The 19,072-nt window shown below is 40.6% G+C and overlaps 1 protein-coding gene across 1 annotated transcript; it reads right to left on the bottom strand.

Annotated features, from left to right (window-relative positions):
• Positions 1 to 425: 425 nt before the first annotated feature.
• Positions 426 to 18,745, bottom strand: AQP1 (aquaporin 1 (Colton blood group)). The gene is made up of 4 exons (XM_072851555.1): positions 18,353 to 18,745; positions 2,654 to 2,818; positions 2,161 to 2,241; positions 426 to 611 (listed from the first exon to the last, which is right to left on the bottom strand). Exons 1-4 carry the CDS (start codon positions 18,740 to 18,742, stop codon positions 432 to 434), a joined length of 816 nt encoding a protein of 271 aa, XP_072707656.1. The 5' UTR covers positions 18,743 to 18,745; the 3' UTR covers positions 426 to 431.
• Positions 18,746 to 19,072: the final 327 nt, after the last annotated feature.

Genomic DNA, 19,072 nt, shown 5'->3' with positions numbered 1-19,072 from the left:
ACCAGCCTTGCATATTTTATAAATATTTTTTCTGGTATAAGGCCCCCATTATTGGTACAGATGGTTCTCTGTCCTCGGTATCTATTCTTTCAGCAAACAGACTGATCATTTGAACTACTTATCATTACTGAGTGATGTGCTGGGAGAACCACCCAACCTAAATACACAAGAAAATTTGGTGGTGGAGAGGGAGGGGTTCAATTTCAGCCCAATTTATTTAGCTCACGCAAAAGTGTCCAATGACTACTTGGCCTGAATACTTTGTAATTGAAAAGCCCCAGGTGTAAAAATACTATTAAGACTGGGGGCAAAAAATGGAAAACCATATCGAATTTAAAAACAAAGTACTGTTTGCTGGTTTACAAAGAGTCTATAACACTGATAAAATCTTCAGAAACCAATGTGCTTTTTTTTTTTTTCCTTGTCCTTCTTTATTTTGGCTTCATTTCAACCCGGGAGTTCATATCATCTCCTTCCAGATCATACTCTTCTACTTGGCCACTGGTCCACACCTTCATACGGTCAGTCAGGTCACTGCTTCTGGGAGCCAGGATGAAGTCATAAATCAGGGCAGCACTTGCTCCTCCAATGATTGGGCCAACCCAGAAGATCTGAAACACAGTTCCAAGCCCAGTTAATACATCAGGTATTACTGCATTTGAAGCTGTTCTGAAAATCTGCTCTGAAGATTTTCTGCACAAAATTTACAGTGAAAATATTAAAAATACAGTCTATCACCTGAACATTTACTTAACCACATGGCAAGAAACCAGGAATTTCTCACCATGAATTGGCAATAGACCCAGAGATTAATAACTGTGACTATGTTGTCAAGTTCTGATATTTAAAATTAGGTATCTACTAGTAAAACATCTCTGTTACTCCAGATAGATTTGTCAGGGGCTACAATGTCTAAATGCAACAAGAGCATTAGTTTCCATTCTCCCACTAACTCAGTGATAGGTAAATTAGAAAGTAATACTTAGTGAGGACCTAATTAGGGGCTTAATTTGCTACTAGCTGGTATTTAGCTAGTGATATTGTTGTAATTGTACTGGTCTAATCACTTAAGGCAAGTTTGGAGGGAGAGGTAATAAAAGTATTTTAGTAGACAGGTTGGTTTTATTAGAAATAACAGATGATTTTGAGGGATTTGCATGGCTAAAGAGTTACATGGCCAGTTTCTGAGTCTGAAAACATGTTTCCTTTTATTCAGCAATATCAGTGGTTTCATATGAATTATTAACTCTATCTCCTTCTCTCTCTCTCTACAGAGGAAAAGATTTTTTCTATGAAATTCTGAAATTACTAGCTACTAGCTTAGTTACATTACCTTAGTATCCCAATAAAAGTGTTTAAGTGGGAGATAATGGCAAAATTTCCCCAGTGTCCTCCTTTTGTGTTTTACTCTTTAGATTAAAATGGCATCCATATCCAAAATTTTCACAACCCATTGTACTATCATTAAATTTCCATGTATGCCTATGTAAATGGGTGCCAAAATCATGAGAAGGAGAGTTGGAAAAAGCTGCATTGTAAATATTCAAGAACACATGCTCATTTAGGGCTTTTATATTAGCGTTCTTTATTGAGCCTTAGTGAAATAAGTAAATTTTTGTGAAGTTCCTCATTTTAACCACATTTAATCACAGGGAATAATCTAAAATTTATAGTGTTTCCAGAGCACTTATCCATGACAGCACATAAGCAGACACTTAACTTTAAGAAAATGAACATTTCATTATCTTCCAAATATTGGAATACGATCCACTTCAGTTTATAAACCTGCTTAAGAACCTTCCTAAATTAGGTTTTACCAGATTAAGCAGTAGCACTTTACAAACTTAGTTTAAACAATATATACTCAATAAAGGATTCTGTGCAATGAGGCTTTAAAGTTTAAAATATTTGAAATAAATAAACATAAAGGGAAATAACCAAAGAAAATCTTCTGTATTACATTGAACATACACACTCAGTTTGAGGACTTTGTGATCTCTTGAGGCTGGTCAGGAGCAAAAGGAGATTATTCATTGTTAAAAGAAATAGAAATGGCAACTCACTGACTTGGTGCTAATGATACGTGTTTAAATGTTTCTGATCTTGTAGATTATGTATATGCAGAGCCTCTTGTAAGCTAAACAAATTTATTCAACTTACCCAGTGGTTTTCAAAGTTGTTGGCAATCAGCGCTGAGCCAAAAGATCTGGCTGGGTTAATTCCACAACCGGTGTAATCAATCTAGGAGGTGGAAAGAGAACCAGTGGTGAGGCATTGATGCACATGTGGCATCTTCATTACACAGGAGGGCAAGTGGCAGCCTGCAGCATGGTTCCGATGCTCACAGCAACTTAATTCATCCCACCCGCTCTTCCTCAGAAAAAGGGGGAAAGACTCTTTGCCATGTGCCTGCCCTGTCCCACTGGGGAAACAAGTCCTACTGCAGCGACTCCTCACAGATGTGCAACCTCATCACTTACTGCCACAGCCACACGGCCCAAGGGAGAAGGGCCATGCATGCTGCAGAAACAAGGTCAGACTCTGAAGAGAAAGGAGAAGGAAGAAACTACTATCTGCCTATCATCTACCTGCCTTCACTGGCCCATCCTGAGGTGGCACATTGCAGATATCAACTGTGAGAGCTGAAACTTACAGCAAGAAGGTGTCCCAAGGCAACAGAGAGACCAATGGCCAAAGGTGCTGATCCTGAGACATCATTCCTTCTCCGGTCTGTGGTGGCGAGGACACACAACACCAGCTGGAACGTAGCAATGATTTCAATACCTAGTCCTTGGCCTGCGTTGATTCCCTGTGAGAGCTGCACGGAGACAAGAAGGAAAATGTCACTTGATAGTCCTACCTGACTTCAACCAGTATGACAAAGTTTTGCAGCATCTACTTTCTCAATAGGAAAATGCAGACCTGCACAGCCATTTGTCTCCTCAGGTTGCTTTTGCTTAACAGGGGAAAAAAAATAAAAGAAAAAAAAAGTGAATAGAAATCAGTTTTGAGACAGTCACTGCTGTACTCGAGTCTAGGCGTAACCAGCTTTTGTTGGTGATTCAACATGGTTGCATGGTTGCTGCATCCAGCCAAAGTGAAAGCTCAACCACTAGACACAATGAGAACGTAACTGGTCTATGTGTGAGGAACAAATGAGCCAGAGATTTGCCTTCAATAGAGTTTACCCATAGAAGTGAGACATTGGTGCCTTGAGACATTAATTCATTGCTTCTGAGAATAAGGATGCTGTGGTCATGTTAAATATTTCTCAGCTTTGCCTTTACCACCAATTGCTATGCAAACAGGGGCAGGAGGAGGAAGGGACAAATAGACAGTAAGAAAGGTGCATAGCTCTGGGTAGCTTGAAAGTACCTATCTCTGCTATTGACAAGTCACATTAATCTTCTCATCTCCCACCACTACTTATTTTCTGTAGTTCAGCATGAACTCTTCAAAACAAGGACTTTATGTGGACAAGGTCCTGCAAAATGCTGGCCTCGTGGGCAGATTTCCACATGAATATCAAGATGCCCATACTGTGATTCAAATACCTAAAAATATGCCTCTAAGGCCATTTGACATACCCTGAGATATCCACAGTGTTCATGTGGGAATGGAAGATGTGACACAAGTCCTACAGAAGACCAAAAGTATCTAAAATGGCTCTCGATGCCAATGTTTAGGTAGTGTATCTCTAACTTGGATAGGTAATGAACATAGTCAATGGAGATGAGATCCATTCAGCTGATGAAATGTAAGTGATCATTTGAGAGTCAACTGAATAGCTCTGTCTTGAATATTCTGTCTGAATAGCTTCTGTTAGAAGCTTGTGCTTAACAAGAAACTGTGGATCTAAACCATTCAATGTTATAACAGTTTTTGAATTCTGCTTCTAATTGCTATATTCAGTGGTATCTTGGTTGACAAGCCTGTATCTGAGCTGAATAACTTGGTGTTAAGCAGAAGTAACTACATTGCACAGATAGGATGAAACATGAGCTTGGACGCAGGCCAGAGAAACTGAGAATGTGAGTGACTCAGAGTAGGAAGCAAACTCTGCAAAACTTATGCTCAAGAATAGTGCTATCAGCAGGTTATCCCATCTGTCATAGCCTCTGCATTAAAAATTGTTAGGTCATACATGACAACAACATGATTAAATGTTATTGTGACCTGTCCAGAACAATGAGACTATGGGAAGTCATGATTTAAATCTGTTTTTGTGGTTTTACATCCTAATTTCCCCAAAACTAATATTTGAATAACCTTAAAAATAAAGATGTTGAGCTGAACTCTTTCACTTTCCACCTTTGCTATTCACTGCTCTTGTTTCTTCTGTGCAACAAAGCAGCATAATATCAAATTCCTAAACACTGAAAAATATCATCTGAGTCTTCACCCAGCATAAATCTGATTAGCTACATTAAAAACAGTGAAAATATATTGATTTCTAAGAGCTGCCAATCTGAGGCATTAATAATATATTTTTATATCTTGTTCTTTAATATGTAGGACTGATATCCTTTGAGTTAGAAGCAGTTTATCCACAGATAGAAGGGAATTCTGGTTGAAATAGTGGGCATTTTGGTTCCTTCAGCATCCATACAGTAGAAACTGAAATCAGTTAATTAAATCTTCAGCATTAATAGGACTTATATGAGAGAAATACAAGTCTGACATAAATATATACAGATGAGCCAGCAGTGAAAATGACATGATCCAGAAATCCATGCTGAATGCCTGATATATCACTAAATTAATATTCTATCACTTTTGTCATCCCCTTTTAAAAATAATCATTTTGTCCACAGAGACAGTGAGATTTGTGGCTCTCAACAAATTAGGCTTCAAATGCATCCCCTTGATATCAAAAGTAATAGTATCCCTTTAAGAATCTGGACTATAGACTCTCTGGAAAATCCCGTCTCACATTTGGAAGGCCAAATGGTCAAACTTAAAAGGCAAGTGTATTGACAAATAAGTGATTGATATGCAGGTGCCCAAAAGTAGATATGAAACTGAATTCTCTTCTATCATAATGCAACTGTTGAACCACAGAGAATCTAGATCTGAGGTCTGACGCATTGATGTTAGCATTTGACAAAGCCTTGGCATTTCAAACGATTAAACAATATCCTACTATTAGGCTTTCCCTTCGTTTGAAGGGCTTCTATACAAGAAAAAAGACAGAAAGAGCAAAATTATGCTATTAAAACCTGTGATAATCCTTATCTTTGAGAGGCGGTAATTATATTCTTCCTTTCCCTCCAGGAAAACACATCCTACAGCTGACGTGACTTGAGGTCATTCTCCCTGATAATCAACACTTATTGATGGGCTGTGTGCAATCAAAGAAAACCTGGAAATATCATAGGAAGCCTTTTGCTTTCCTCTAGCATGTAATTTTATGTGGCCTGCCAGGGATGTAAGATTCCACTGTGAGAGCAAGGACTCTGGGCCACGTTCCAAAATGAGGCAAATCCTGGATGTTCTGCTTTGCTGTGGTCTGTGGATCTGCAGTATATAAGTGTAATATCACAGACTTGTTATTTGCCTACTTGTCAGAGCTATAGTGTCAATACGGCAGCAGCCTGGACCCTCCACAATACAGCAACACATGGAGCAGCATGAGTCTTCACCGCCCTAACCACATGCCAGCCAAAGCACAATATGGGTAGTAGGAAGGTGCATTTCCTAGTATCAAGTTAAAATGTACATATATGTGTGTGTGTGTGTGTTTATATTTATAAAATCCTTGGTCACAGTGGATTTGCAAGAGTTACCCAGCTAATATTGCAACATAAAACATGTTGCACCTATTGAATCTTCTAGTTTAAGCTCTTGAAAGCACTAGGTAGGTATAACCAACATGAGTTGGTCACCCTCTCATTGTATTTTCCATATGTTATTCAGGTTTTTTAAAGCAAATTTGAATTTTTGTAGAATACCTGACTCCAGAAGCTTCAGCCTCTGGTAAGGTCAGGGCTGTCTAAAGTTTAATCTGAATCTAGTAGGAAGTAGTACTATACATTACAGAGACCTGACTACCTGAGGCAGTCAATAAAACAAAGGCAAAAATCAACCGCTGGTGTTTCATCTAGCATTCTGCTACTGAGAATATCCAGAATATAAGGTGACCATATCTCTGGTTCTTAAATAGATGCCTTGAAATGCCTTGAAACATAAGACACAGTCACTTCTACTATAGTGTTGGGGTGAAGGGATCCTTTTCCAGTGACCTGTACCCACACTGCAATGACTTTCTTCTCTGCATTGGTAGGCTGCTTACCAGTGGTCACAACAAGGTGTGTAGACAGGGTATGTGGGCTGACACTGCATTTGCCCTTGATGTATCTGCAGGGAAATCTCTGACCTCTTCTAATCTCAGTCCAATAACTCTCACATGCTCTGCTTTTTATGTGATGGCCACTAAGGCAACAGAAAAAATGTCAGAGGGCAGGGAACAGCACAGCAACTCCCTGACCTTTTCATGCTTCAGACTTGTGAGGCTTGAAGAGTGGATTCAGTGCTTTAAGGAACCAAATATGCTCTAAGGGATTAAAATGAAACACACAAGCCCACATTCATCTCCAACACACTTTCCTATACCATAGGAGTCAATCCAGACTTCTCCTTTTTTGTTTACATGAATTGTTCTACTAAACTTCATTTCTAAGCCACTGTTTTGACAGGAGAAGCACCAGAAACATACCCAAGAAATGGGTTACATAATTGGAAAGAGCTGAGAGTTATATATAGACACATATATCTGATCAGCTGAATCGCTCTCTTGGCTGCATTAGCTTGAACTGAATAATTCTCCCTTGACTGTAATAGCACCCAGACGACAAGCAGAGGCCTACATGAGACACCCCAAGTGAGGTGTATCCTTCTGTGAGCTGAATCCCACCATTAATATTTTCACCTGAGTTCACTGTGAGTCTGAACAAGTTAATGGAAGAAAAATCCACTGGAACTCAGTAAATTTATAGAAATTGCATCTCATTCAGAAAGCTCCTGTGCTGCAACTGTTTGGAAGCCAAGGAAGCACTTGGGGCATACTGAACACCTCTGCTTTGCATTACTGGGTGTAGGGATGAGGTACAATACCCATTCCCCATTGAAAGATTAGCTTTATCTGGTAATGCTACTGCTGCTCCTGAGCAACCTGGTTTGAATTCAGTGCTGACTCTGCTTTGAGCAAGAGGTTGGACTAGAGACCTCCTGAGGTCCCTTCCAACCTGAATTATCATATGAGACCTCAGTTCTTTGGAAAGGTTCTTTCTGTGGGAACGTCTGGGACAGAATTGCCTCAATGCTGCTCTGGCTCATCTGAGTTAATGTCTAGAAACAGCTGGTGACACATACAGATAGTGCAGACACAGCTGATGGATGAATCACTGTGAAGACTCTCTGTATAGATACAGTCCATATTGGTGAGCAAGCCAAGAGACATGTAAAATAATCAAATGAGGACTGTTAAACCCAAGGGCAAAATTAATGGAAAATCATTATCTAGTCATGACTGTGAGAGTAACTAGTTGAGATGAGCACCTGCTTTTTGGTCTTAGGAAATGAGTAGCAGTCACATTGCTTCAATTTCTCCACAACAGACAGGAGATGGGAACTATGGAAGCTTATTTCTCGGAAGTGCCCTTAACTGCCATGTTTAGCTGACTACTGACTTCTGCAGCTTCAAGCAATAATGTGGGCAAATTAATGGTATGTTTTCTTTCCTTTTGTGGTTTTTTTTTAGAGCACAATATTTATTAGTTGTCTGCCTTCAGAAGAGAAATGGGGACAGGAAATTAAACTGGCCCAAGGTAAATCCAACTGTGTACTTCTCCAGTGACTTCATATTTTTCTCATTAGGAGTAAAAGTATATCAAGTTCAAACCTGTTTCCCGTTATACAGATAAGAGTTTGTTATGCAAGGTGGTTTCATCACATGGTGCTATGCTCCATCTCATCCAACAAACCCTTAGCCATGGATTGTATCTTCCAGGGTCTAGCTTATTTTCATATAACAGGGATTAGTTTCTCATTGTTCCTGAAAAATGATAGGCTTCTGGAAATATAGAAGTCTATTTTTCAGTAGGGGAATGTCAATTTTCTCCATTCTTATGAAAACCTTCACTGCGAGCCATGCTGGCTGATGTGTTTTAGAGAGAGAAAAGTTAAGCCACAGAAATTTAGTGACACATATAACATCACTGATGGCTGGGACTTCTCTCCTTTGCATATCCCAGCCATCCCCTAAGTCAAGCAGCTTTTGCGGAACCCCAGCAATATCATGGCTGGCACATAATAAGAAGTATGTTGTGGACCGACTATAAACATATTAACTTTTATTAAAGTGGTTTTAATACTCATGCTGGGAGAAGAACTATGTTCTCCTGTCCACACAAAATCTAGCATTTTAAGGAGCTGTGCTGCAATAAATAATATCTTTATATCAGACAGACCTCTTTTCTTGTGTGTTGAATTCAAATATACAGCTAAAAATTTGCACCAGAACTGCTGTTTTCAGCATTCCAAATTTTTAGCTTATCTCTGTCATGGCAGACTTTTTTCTTAAAGGAAGACTTGGAGCATTTTATTCAAGCAAATTTGAATTCATTTCCTTGGTTATATCACTGGCTGACTATTCAAAAAAAGGTCACCTCACTATCTTACTGTATTTTCTTCCTGTAGCTACAGCTTCCTGTAGCTTTCCCTTCTTTGATTTTCCTTATTTTTCTTAATAAGGAAAACTCTTCACATTAGTTTAAATGATTCATGTCCTCTTCTTCATCCTTACACTGGAAATATTAATTATGCTGCTTTATACCAACTATCATTTAAGTGTTTAGCTGGGCAAAGCTCTTTAATGCAATGTTCTTCAAATGTAATCTCAGAAATTAATCTCTCTCCTTCCTTCAAAAACATCTTCCACTATCTGGGCTGTCATTTTGTCTGACTCTTCTCATTCTTTCCACTCCAACACTGTCATGAAAATAACTTGATAAATTCCATCTCGAAAATACACCTTTCTTCTGCTGGAAGTCTGTCCCAGATCTCCATAGCTATAAACCTTCCTTTAACTCACAGTCAAATTGTATTCAGAGGCTTTACCCCAGCTATTTAACTACAGTTATTCTCTTTTCTCCTTGCTATTTAACTGTATCACTCTGAGATGGATGTTTCTATACCCATTATTTGAATGTTAGGGATTCAGAGAGTACAAAAGTCTCATTTCTTTAGTAAGTAGAGACAAGCAAAGATCTAAAGAGTTTCATTTAAAATTATACAACAGGAACACTCAGAAGAAGCTGCTTATGAGGCAAAGAATTAGCTTTGGATTATATCCTAGATCAACAATAGAAGCATTCAGCAGAACCTAGGGACAAAACATATTGTCCTCTGCGAGATTATCCTTCCTATAAATACAGCCTTAAGAGCTCTAAAGGGGACTCATTCAATTCCCAAAGCACAAATCATATTTTCCATTCTTTGGACAGCAGACACCCTCCAGGAACAAGACTAACCTCCCTCCTCCCACCCTATCTTCAGGCTGATGAGAAACTAGCCAGGGCTTTGTGTCGCAGCAGCCTGGTATGCCATAAAGAGAAGAGTGGTGGTTTCATTTATATTAAATCAGAGCACATAAAGTTTACATGTGAGGCCAGTGACAGTAAAAGCCAATTCCTCTATAGGACTTCCATTTAGCATAGCTAGTTAGAAATACACCGTTTGTCTCATGTACACTTTTACTTTTTGATGTGCCTCTGGGAAAGCTGCTTTGGGGAAACATTTTTTTTTTTAAATCTTGCTGCTGAGAAATAAACAACTTCTATTCAGAGGATGAGGAATGGTGCGTTGTTTTTTCTTTTCATTACCCAGCAAAACCCAAGTAAATAGTTCATTTTCAGTAACACTTTTGAAGCACTCATTTATACCAGGGAGCTATTTATGATCTCCTGTATTGTCAGCCCAGAAGGAGATGGTCTTTCAATGGGGAATTTTGGGCATATCTGAATTTTGAGCCTAATAAAATCTGCCTTTCTGTGTTGTTACTGGAATAACTAGCTGGATTTGCAGAAACCGCACAGTATGGTTGTTGGCAATTGCACCAAAGCAATATTCATTTTATACTTCTAGACAAACACTCCAGCAAACCTGTAAAGTTTTCAAACTTTCCAAGTCCAAGGTAGTTCATACAGTCAGTCTTGTGCAGAGCATTGAAGATTTGGCATTTCCATGGAGTTAAAAAACAGCTCTGAATACGTGCAATGGATTTCAGGAATTAGGGGAACAATTCCAGCTCCTTCATTGCTCCACCTTGTTCATCAAACAAGAAGTCTTATCAAAGGAAGGAAAAGGGATCAAACCTGACTTTACTCATTCCTCAGTCCAAATGCAGTCATCATTAACTTCAGGAGTATATGTGTAAGGAAACATGTGCCACGGTTCTGCTTTGAAAGTGTTCATTGACTTCACTTGGCACAGAATTAGTGTCAAGAGCCTGGAAAAGTTTGATTTTCTGTGGTACCTCTCAGTGGTTCCTGGAGAAGGGATGCATGGGGCTCTACCAGGAAAATATACAGAGGATTTCTTTTTTCCTTTCTCATCCACAAATGCCAAAAGAGGATCCCCTTGCAGAGATTTCAGGACACATTTTTGCCCTCCTGCTGTTTATAGAGTTTCCTCCAGGATGCCTGTCAGGCCCTGTATATTTGATTTAGCAGGTTAATGCTGTGCCTTAGCCTCAGATCTCATTGACTTCAGTGGAGTTGCAGCAGTTAAACACCAGCACTAGCTTTGGCTCTGGATGCCAGAAACAGCAGTACTTTCCCATTATGTTGCACATTAATAAATACACAGAACCACATGCTGTTCCCAGCCAGGCCAGAAAAACCTCCAGGAGGCATTCACTTGCTCCATGACATTAGTATTAACAGTAATCTGGAGGTACTGAGGAGCCTAGCCACATACCATGCTGTCTCATTGTGCCAGGTACTGCATCAGCCCACAAAGAAAAGGGTGCCTCTGCATCTGCATATTTGTAATAAAGAGACAACAGTTTAAAGACAGGCAAATACAGAAACTGAGAAATGAAGACACATAACATACAGATAGTTTGCTATCTATGAAGTTGAGCACAAGCACAATAGTTTGATCTGGTTTCCCTAACTCCGGAATGGAGATTTTTCTAAGAATGAAGATTTCTTTGACATTTTCAATTGTGATACCACGTAAAGATCTCTCTGTTGTTGAATTCTCTCAATTAAACTGGAAAATGGACAAATAAGCAAAAATGTACTACTGCTCTAAAGAAAACAGGCAATTTCCTCTTGAGACAAACAGGAAATTTTTCAAGGGCTATTTTTTCTTCCTTTAGTACTTGTGATGTGGTTTAGTATCCTTGCTTTAAAAAATGCTTCTCTTAAAGGTAGCTATATACAACCCAGACAGTGACATTTTTTAGGATTCTCTGATTAAAGAAATGCTACCCTCGACCCACCTGAAAGATCAAATTATCTGCTGAAGTACGAGCCCTGTTACAATGACTTATATGTTGCTTTTACCATTGCATCAATTTAACCAGAAGAGATCCATAATATCCATTGTCATGTTTTCTGTGGAAATTTCCATTTGTCTTCAGGCTGCGGTTCTTGCCATGCCAGATGTTGATTTAGAATTGACACTCACTAATAGATTATTTTTTTTTTAATTTCTAGTGAATTTAAATTAGGAAATGAAATTTGAGTTTACCTCATCTGAAGAACCTTTCTATCTGTTTGTCTGTCTGTCTATCCATATATCTGTCTCTGGCGTGTGTGTGTATGTGTGGAGGTGTGTATACACATACACACAAAATATCCGAATACATATGTCAACAATACATACAATGCTAAGGAAAGGAAAACAATATTAACTGTTTATTCACCACTCAGGAAGGGTGGTGGCAAAATGAATTTCCTTAGATTTCATACTTAATCCTACTTAGTTTGACAGCTGGTCAAACACAGAAAAAAATAGTTCTCCAAAAAATCCCAGCATGACTCCATTTGAATTACAATATTAACCAATCTACCAAATTAATAATGTTTTTAGATCTATTGCAACTCATTATTTTACAACCCTCTGTGCACCTCTTTCATCAATTTCTATCATTTCTATTTAAAGAGGACCTTTAATCTGAGGCTTGCAGAGCATTTTTCAGAGAATGCACCAGTCATCCTTGGATCCTCTGGATGTGGACCCAATTCATGGTATAAAACCCACTTGAACCACTCTGTTCTAGCACCAGAAGACTGGTGTGCAGAGGGATGATCAGTGAGGGCCTTGCTTTGTGCCAGAAATGGCCACACTGCTGCATCCCTGAGTGCTCTCCGCCAAAAGCTCAGGGCATGGCTATATGATTATGGAGCAGAGCACTAAGCAAATCTTTGTAGAAATGGAAATAAGAAATAACTTCTGAGACCTGAGATAAGGATTAGAGCTATAAGCCCTGTTATCCCCAAATGTTCTGGAGGATGGGTGATAATCATCAGGTTTACATCTCAGCCCAGATGTTTCTGCTGTCACTGTGTGAACACATTAGAAAGCGGCCAAGACTATGGCCAGTTTTGAGCAGGTGCCTTTCCTGTGTTCCACCTCCCTGGCCTGGTGCGATTCAATACAATGCTGGCATGCCATAAAAGACTGCTGCTGCAAAACTGAAATTGAATAATGAGCTATTGTTGTGGCACTCTTTGTTAAGAAACAAAAATCCCAGACTAATCTCATGTACGGGAAACATTTTGCTCACTCTAAAAATGCAGCAACTTCTGGTCCCTTGTAGAAGCTCTAGTGCCTAAGCACACAGATGTCCCAGCACAAGCAAGGTTGGCAGGAGAAGCCTACACTGGATCGAAAACAGGGAGGGCAGAGGGCAGTGACAAGGAGAATGAAGTTCACTGTATTGAAACTTGAGAAAGGCACAGTGTATAATCTGCATTGAGAAAAGGCATCCAAGGATTTTCAATAAGCACTAGAGGTCAGGAACTCAGCTGCATGTCTCATCCATCCAGCAGCACCTCTGGAACTGCAATTTTCCATACTGACTCAGAGGAAAAGCAGCATCACTTACTTACTCAATTGTCCACTCACACTGTCAAGCTCTCAGTTTATTTTGGAAGTTCCTCCAACTCAACCCAACTTTGTTTAATTTGAGGTTGGAGGAGAACAGACTCATAGGGCGCGGGCACAAAGAGAGAGGGAAATCACAAGGTAAACACTGAGTCATCAAGGCCGACCATGCAAGTCCCACTCCCCATGGCCAGAGGGCCACCACTGGTGCACTGGTTTGGACCAAATGTGGGAAGTCTGGTGATTCCTGTCCATGATCCTCTCTGAGGCAACTTTCTAAAGGATGGGAAAGATTCAGTGAGGAATATCAGAATAAAAATATCAATACTGACCCACACACACCATTAAAAGGTGTGGCAGGTCTCAACTTCATGAAAGGGAAGTCCCACTGCAGAGGCAATTTTATGTTTGGACTAGAGGTCTCTGTGCCTTGGAAATTTGTTGGGAGAAAAATCACCAGCATTGATGTCCTAGAGATAAGACGATATATCTGCAGAAGTTAAGGATCCACACATTATATGCCCCATCCTATGCTCCAGTCTCCTGGAGACAAGAGATTGTCCAGCCTGCATCTTTCCCAAGTAGCAGAATAAGGCTGGAGCTAGGGGACACATAGACAGGAGAGAAAAAAGCCATCTCCAGCATAGGGGTTCAAAGCTGCTCTGCTGCTGCTGGACCACACTCTGGCTAAGTGGGATTACTTATGGAAAGGGGACTCATTCTGTAGTGTGACTTTGGTGAGGGTGGAAGGTGTCTCAAAGTAGCAGACACTGCCCTGGTATGAAGAATCAAGGACAGCAAAGGGCTCCTTTCTCCCTGTCTTTGAGAAAGGATTTGGAGTTGGCTACTGTGTGTTTATCACTAAAGGGCATTGCACCCTTATGTGCACCAATTCTTCTGCCACAGCTGATCCGACTTTGGGGACACTCTGCTGAACAATAGTGTCAGAGACACAGCCAACCACACTGGAAATCTAAAGGGTCTACCAGCAACAAATGACTTTCCACGCTCCAGGAGTGGTATCTATATGACTATTTGCCTGTCGAATAAAACACTCCAGACCTCTGAATCCACTGACCACAGATCTCTTCTGCCTTTTCCAGAAAGTTCTTCAGTTACACAAACAACGTTTATCAGTCCACCGAGGGTTTCTGAAAACCAAGTTCTTCTATTTGTTATTCTTGGTTGTTTTTCTTTTCTCTTTATCTACCTTGAGCAACACTACCTTCAGGTCTGTTTTCCTTGCCTACAATTTTTGATTCAATTATAACTTTTAAAATAATATCTTTCATTATAAACTTCAAGGCAGAGTTTTCAAATAGTTTCCAAATTGTAGCCCCAAGACTTAGGGGGCACATTTCCTGGCACTCTAATCAGTATGCCAAAATACAGAAATTACGAAGTTGTTAAGCAGTGTCTGCATTTTTCACAAATTCTGATTATTTTCACCAAAAAAAATTTCAAAAAACCTGAGCTAAAGAAATTTTCTCAGCATGTTTTTAAAAGCTTGATAAAAGTTCTCAAGATAATCATTGCTGAACCACAAATATTGTGTTACCTTACAGTACAGAAGTCTCCTCTCACCCACCTTTCCTGCTTGAGCTCTTTGTTGGTCATTAACTGCCCGTGATGAATAGTTTCTTCCAGTATGCAAACTACAGATCTGTCCTCACTAGACAATAACCAGCTATTCTGGCAGATGAGTGCATTTTGAATTAGGTATTCTCTATTCTTACAGTTTTACCTAGTGGAAATTTGTAACATGTAGTGATACAACTGCTAAAAAAAGATACAAGATGATGTAAGGAAAAATATTTAAATTTTTAGAACAACAAACACACTGCATACTCCTCTTCAGCTTTTCCCGTTCTCAAAGTTTTTACTTTGGCACCCATACCACTATTAAAATATATGGAAAGTTAAGTGTCTTAAAAGGATTCAGTAATCTAAAAACCTCTCTGAATATTGTCCAGAATGTCTTACTCGGAACCAGCCAAAGTAACTAAAAATATTTCCATTGACTTCAGTAAAGTTTGGACCAAACTCTTCATATGTGACTGTTTTGTTTGTCTTAGTATAAAACAGACCTTAATATTGAACATGTTAAAGGAGCATTCTGCTTTTTCATTCTCCCTTCCTTCCCTTCAGACTTGCACCTTCCATGGCTGTTTTTTGTACTTCATTTGCTTGTGTTTCCCTTTTTCCCTTTGGGCAATGAGAAACACACAGATCCATCCCACTTCATTTTTGACACTTAACAGAGTCTCTCAAGCTCGGAGCCTCATCACACCAAAAAAGAGCTGGCTGTCTCTGGAGGACAACTCAAAGGATCTAAAGGCTGAAGTACGTCTCTTTGTCTCTCCTTCTCTGTGAACTAGAGATAAGCCTCTGGAAATGGGTTCCTCACTTGGCCCCTCAGTGCAGGACTTATAGCTGGGCAGGATAAATCTAAGTTCAGGCATGCGATCCCACCCAGTATCCACTGGGGACACTGGATAGCCACTGACTCCATTAAACTGCTCCCACCACATGTTCCTGTAAAAAACACCCCTCCAAGAGCACAGCAGGGTCAGAACAGAGGATACAGTCATGCATGTCCAAGCCCTCTTCCCAACCTTGTCAAACAAACAGCACTCCCTTTCTTTCTATTCTTTTTCTCAATAGTGAATCTACACCTCGTTTTCCACAGGAAGGGCAGGAAGACAAAGCAGCTGGCAGGGATGCCAGCTCTGTCCCTCCCCTCCTTGTCCTCAGGTCAAAAAGCATGACATAAAAGGAAATCTCTGTGGTTTCTCCTTATCATTTATTTGCTGAAGGAGGCAGTGTGGTCTTGGTGCTGGGCTGTGGTTTCGAGATATACCCTGTTGTGATCGGCTCTGCACAAGGACAGCCATTCTGCCGTTCTCCCCTGCATTGGGCTCTGACCCAACTCTGCCCTCAACCCTCACCTCCTCTCTCCAGACAGTCCCAGCTTGTCAGTGGGAAATGAATGGATTTGCTTTCCTCTCCAGTTCTTTCTTGCAAGGGAGAAGAACAGCTGCTGCCCTCCCCATCTCCTGGGAGGTCTCCCCACTGCTCCTCTAGCAAGAATATTTATAACTAGACGTGAAAGAGAAAATAAAAAATCAAAATTCTGAGTATTTGACAGTGACAAGCACTGAGACCAGGACTTTTCACAGTGCTTAGGAACCATTTTATCCATTAATTCATGCACAGAAAGTGTTACCAGATTTATAAAATAGGCATGAAGGAGACTTACACTATCTGGTTTTGCCTACAGTGTATTTGATGGCCTTGAAAATGATGCATTTGATTGTATTCCAGAGGTTTCCCTGAAGGGGGAACAAGGCTTTCACCCTAACATGCAATATTTGAGATTCATGAAGTAGTCTCCTAAGCTTACTAAGATCAGTGACTGCACTGATGTTTCCTGATCTTTCCTGATCTTTCTGTCTGTCCCCATAGGCTCTTTTCTTCTCAGACGTCCCGGTGCAGAGCTCTGAATTATATCTTTGTAGCTTGGACAGGTACTGACTGAGCAGCAAGAAGAGTCTGGGGTGATCATCTACACCCCCTTTACAAACGGACAGTTTCAGGGCTCTTGGATAGAGGAAGGAGCCAGCTGTCAGCATTTTGTGGCAAGCAAAAAGGGAAGACCAAACCTGCTACTGAAACCAGACCTCCCATGTTTAATGGCAGTTGGACCTCTCGAGGAAACCACTTGGGCGGATACCCTGTCCCACGCGGTTGAGCAGTTCCCTCTGCCAGTGGTTTTAGAGGAAAAGATCACGTATCACACACACAGCCAGAGCCTTCTGGAGTTAATAAAATGATTCGCCCTTCTCCCACAAAACGTTTTGGATTAACGCATCAAAATTTCCGAAACAGTGGCATGATGGAATACCTGCAGGCACCAGGCTCAAGGGAGGTAAGCAGCCAACCTGCAGAGTAACACGGGGGTGGGTAATATTAAGCTGCTCAGGAATCACCTTCTTAATACCAGATTTTATTATGCTTTCAAAAACTGCCTCATTTTCTGAATTAACTGTAATGCCACAGCATGTAAAAACATATTACTTTATTTGTTAATTTAAATTTTCGATCCTTTCTTTCCCTTTTGCCTAAATGATTTCTGAAGAGATATTGTATTTGCAGCTTTACATCCCAAATATCCCTGTGACTTCAAATGGGCATAAGATTTCAAATTAGCTCGAGTTTCAAACTGCAGACAGGAATATTCTGCAAGAAAGGGGCCATAGAAAAGATGTGAAATACTTGTTCTTAACAGAATCAGGTGAAATAAGTGACTAGAAGGCAATTTCCATTTACAGTACTCTGTGTACTGCAGTGGCTGTAGCACTGCCTCTGACAGTGGGATGATTTCAAGTTTAAAAGTGTATCTATCCTTTTTTCTCCTGTTATGGTACAACAACAGTAAAATGACAATATTTTGAGGAGGAGGATTTGTGGCCAGGCAGGTTTTATGCAGCATGACATATGATCACCTGGCTGGGAGAGCGCTGAAACCTGCACCCCTGTCAAATGTATCTGCCTCACATCTTTCTCCAGTCTACACCTGAGAATTCAGGGTTTTTCCCATTTTTGCACAGCAAAAGGAGAAACACACAGAAAGTGCAGCTGGGATTCTGCATCAGGCAGGATATGAGCAGTCTGCCTAATGCAACAGGTAATGCTCACACCTTTGGTGATAGGGCTTCTCTTGCTACACATCTCTCTGTTCCCATAGGTTTTCATTGCAGTCATCATCAGTTTACACAAACCATTAATTACGTATTGAAAAAGAACCACATTCACAGAAGCGAAAACAACATTGGTATATGCACATTAATCAGCATGTTACCTTCAGAACCACAACAGGGACTCAATCATGCAACTGCCAGTGATTTCAATGTTAAATTGGTGTCAGAAGGCACCTTTCAGCAACTTGGATGTACAAAATTAAACATAAGCAAAACTGATCACGACCATAATGTCCTAAGGCTCCGAAATGGCAGTGGGGAAGAAGGACCATCCCTATGACATAGATCCATTCTGGTATCAGTCAGGACTTGATCCCCTGCTACAATAAGCAATTCGCTGCCTGAGGTCACCATCACCACCACCACCACCATCACCACCCCCCCCCCCCACACACACACACATCTTTAGTAGATTACAGGTGTTACATTCCTACTCAAAAAAAAAAATGGAGGAGGAATTAAAAGTTTCTACTTACCGAGTTGAGCCCCAGGAGGTTGTTTGGGAGAGAGGAAGTGACTCCCGACAGAATAGCTGTGGCCACCACTGCCCCCAGGCACTGGGCAAAGATATACATCAGTGCCTTGAAGATGCTGATCTGGCAGCTTAGCAGGAGGCCCAGGGTCACAGCTGGGTTCAGGTGTGCACCGCTGATGTGGCCCACACTTTGTGCCATGGTAGCAATGGATAACCCAAAAGCCAGCGAAACCTTCACGTTGTCCTGAGACCTTGTTGATGTTTTGTTGCCCACCACTGGGAAGCTAAAACCCAGAGCCGAGCCAATGCTGATAAAAATAAAAAGGCTCATGGCAAGGAACTCAGCCACCACTGCCCTCCAGAACATTTTCTTTTTGAATTCACTAGCCATCTTTCCTCTCTCTCTCTCTCCCCTCCTCACTTTCCCTTCTCCCTCTCTCCCTTCCTTTGCCTAATATTTTTCCTTTGAGGTCTGAAGAGAAATCTGGAGAAAAAATACAGTCCTTGGATTATTTATAGGGCTTTGGGTGGTCTGTAGGAGGGAAGGGGTGTTGCACAAAAGGAGGAAAGAACGTCTGCATAGATGCTGACTGCTAGTTTGATGTAAGACACTGTATGCCTGCCAAAGTTTTTTCTTCCTTTTTTTTTTCCCCCCTCCCTTAACAGTGTTCGATCTCTGCTGCCTTTTTTAAGAGGCTTTTTAAAATTCTTGGAAAAGTCT

The sequence above is a fragment of the Ciconia boyciana genome, chromosome 2, assembly GCF_034638445.1.
Source record: "Ciconia boyciana chromosome 2, ASM3463844v1, whole genome shotgun sequence".
NCBI lineage: Eukaryota > Metazoa > Chordata > Aves > Ciconiiformes > Ciconiidae > Ciconia > Ciconia boyciana.
This window is presented reverse-complemented; position numbering and strand designations above follow the sequence as displayed.

What these genes read in the sequence shown, in the direction of transcription:
- AQP1 (XM_072851555.1), bottom strand. Translation starts at nt 18,742, where the DNA reads ATGGCTAGTGAATTCAAAAAGAAAATGTTCTGGAGGGCAGTGGTGGCT. An exon ending in ACCTCCTGGGGCTCAACTCG is followed by an intron (nt 2,819 to 18,352) that starts GTAAGTAGAAAC and finishes GTCTCCGTGCAG; the next exon opens with CTCTCACAGGGAATCAACGC. An exon ending in ACAACTTTGAAAACCACTGG is followed by an intron (nt 612 to 2,160) that starts GTAAGTTGAATA and finishes ACTGTGTTTCAG; the next exon opens with ATCTTCTGGGTTGGCCCAAT.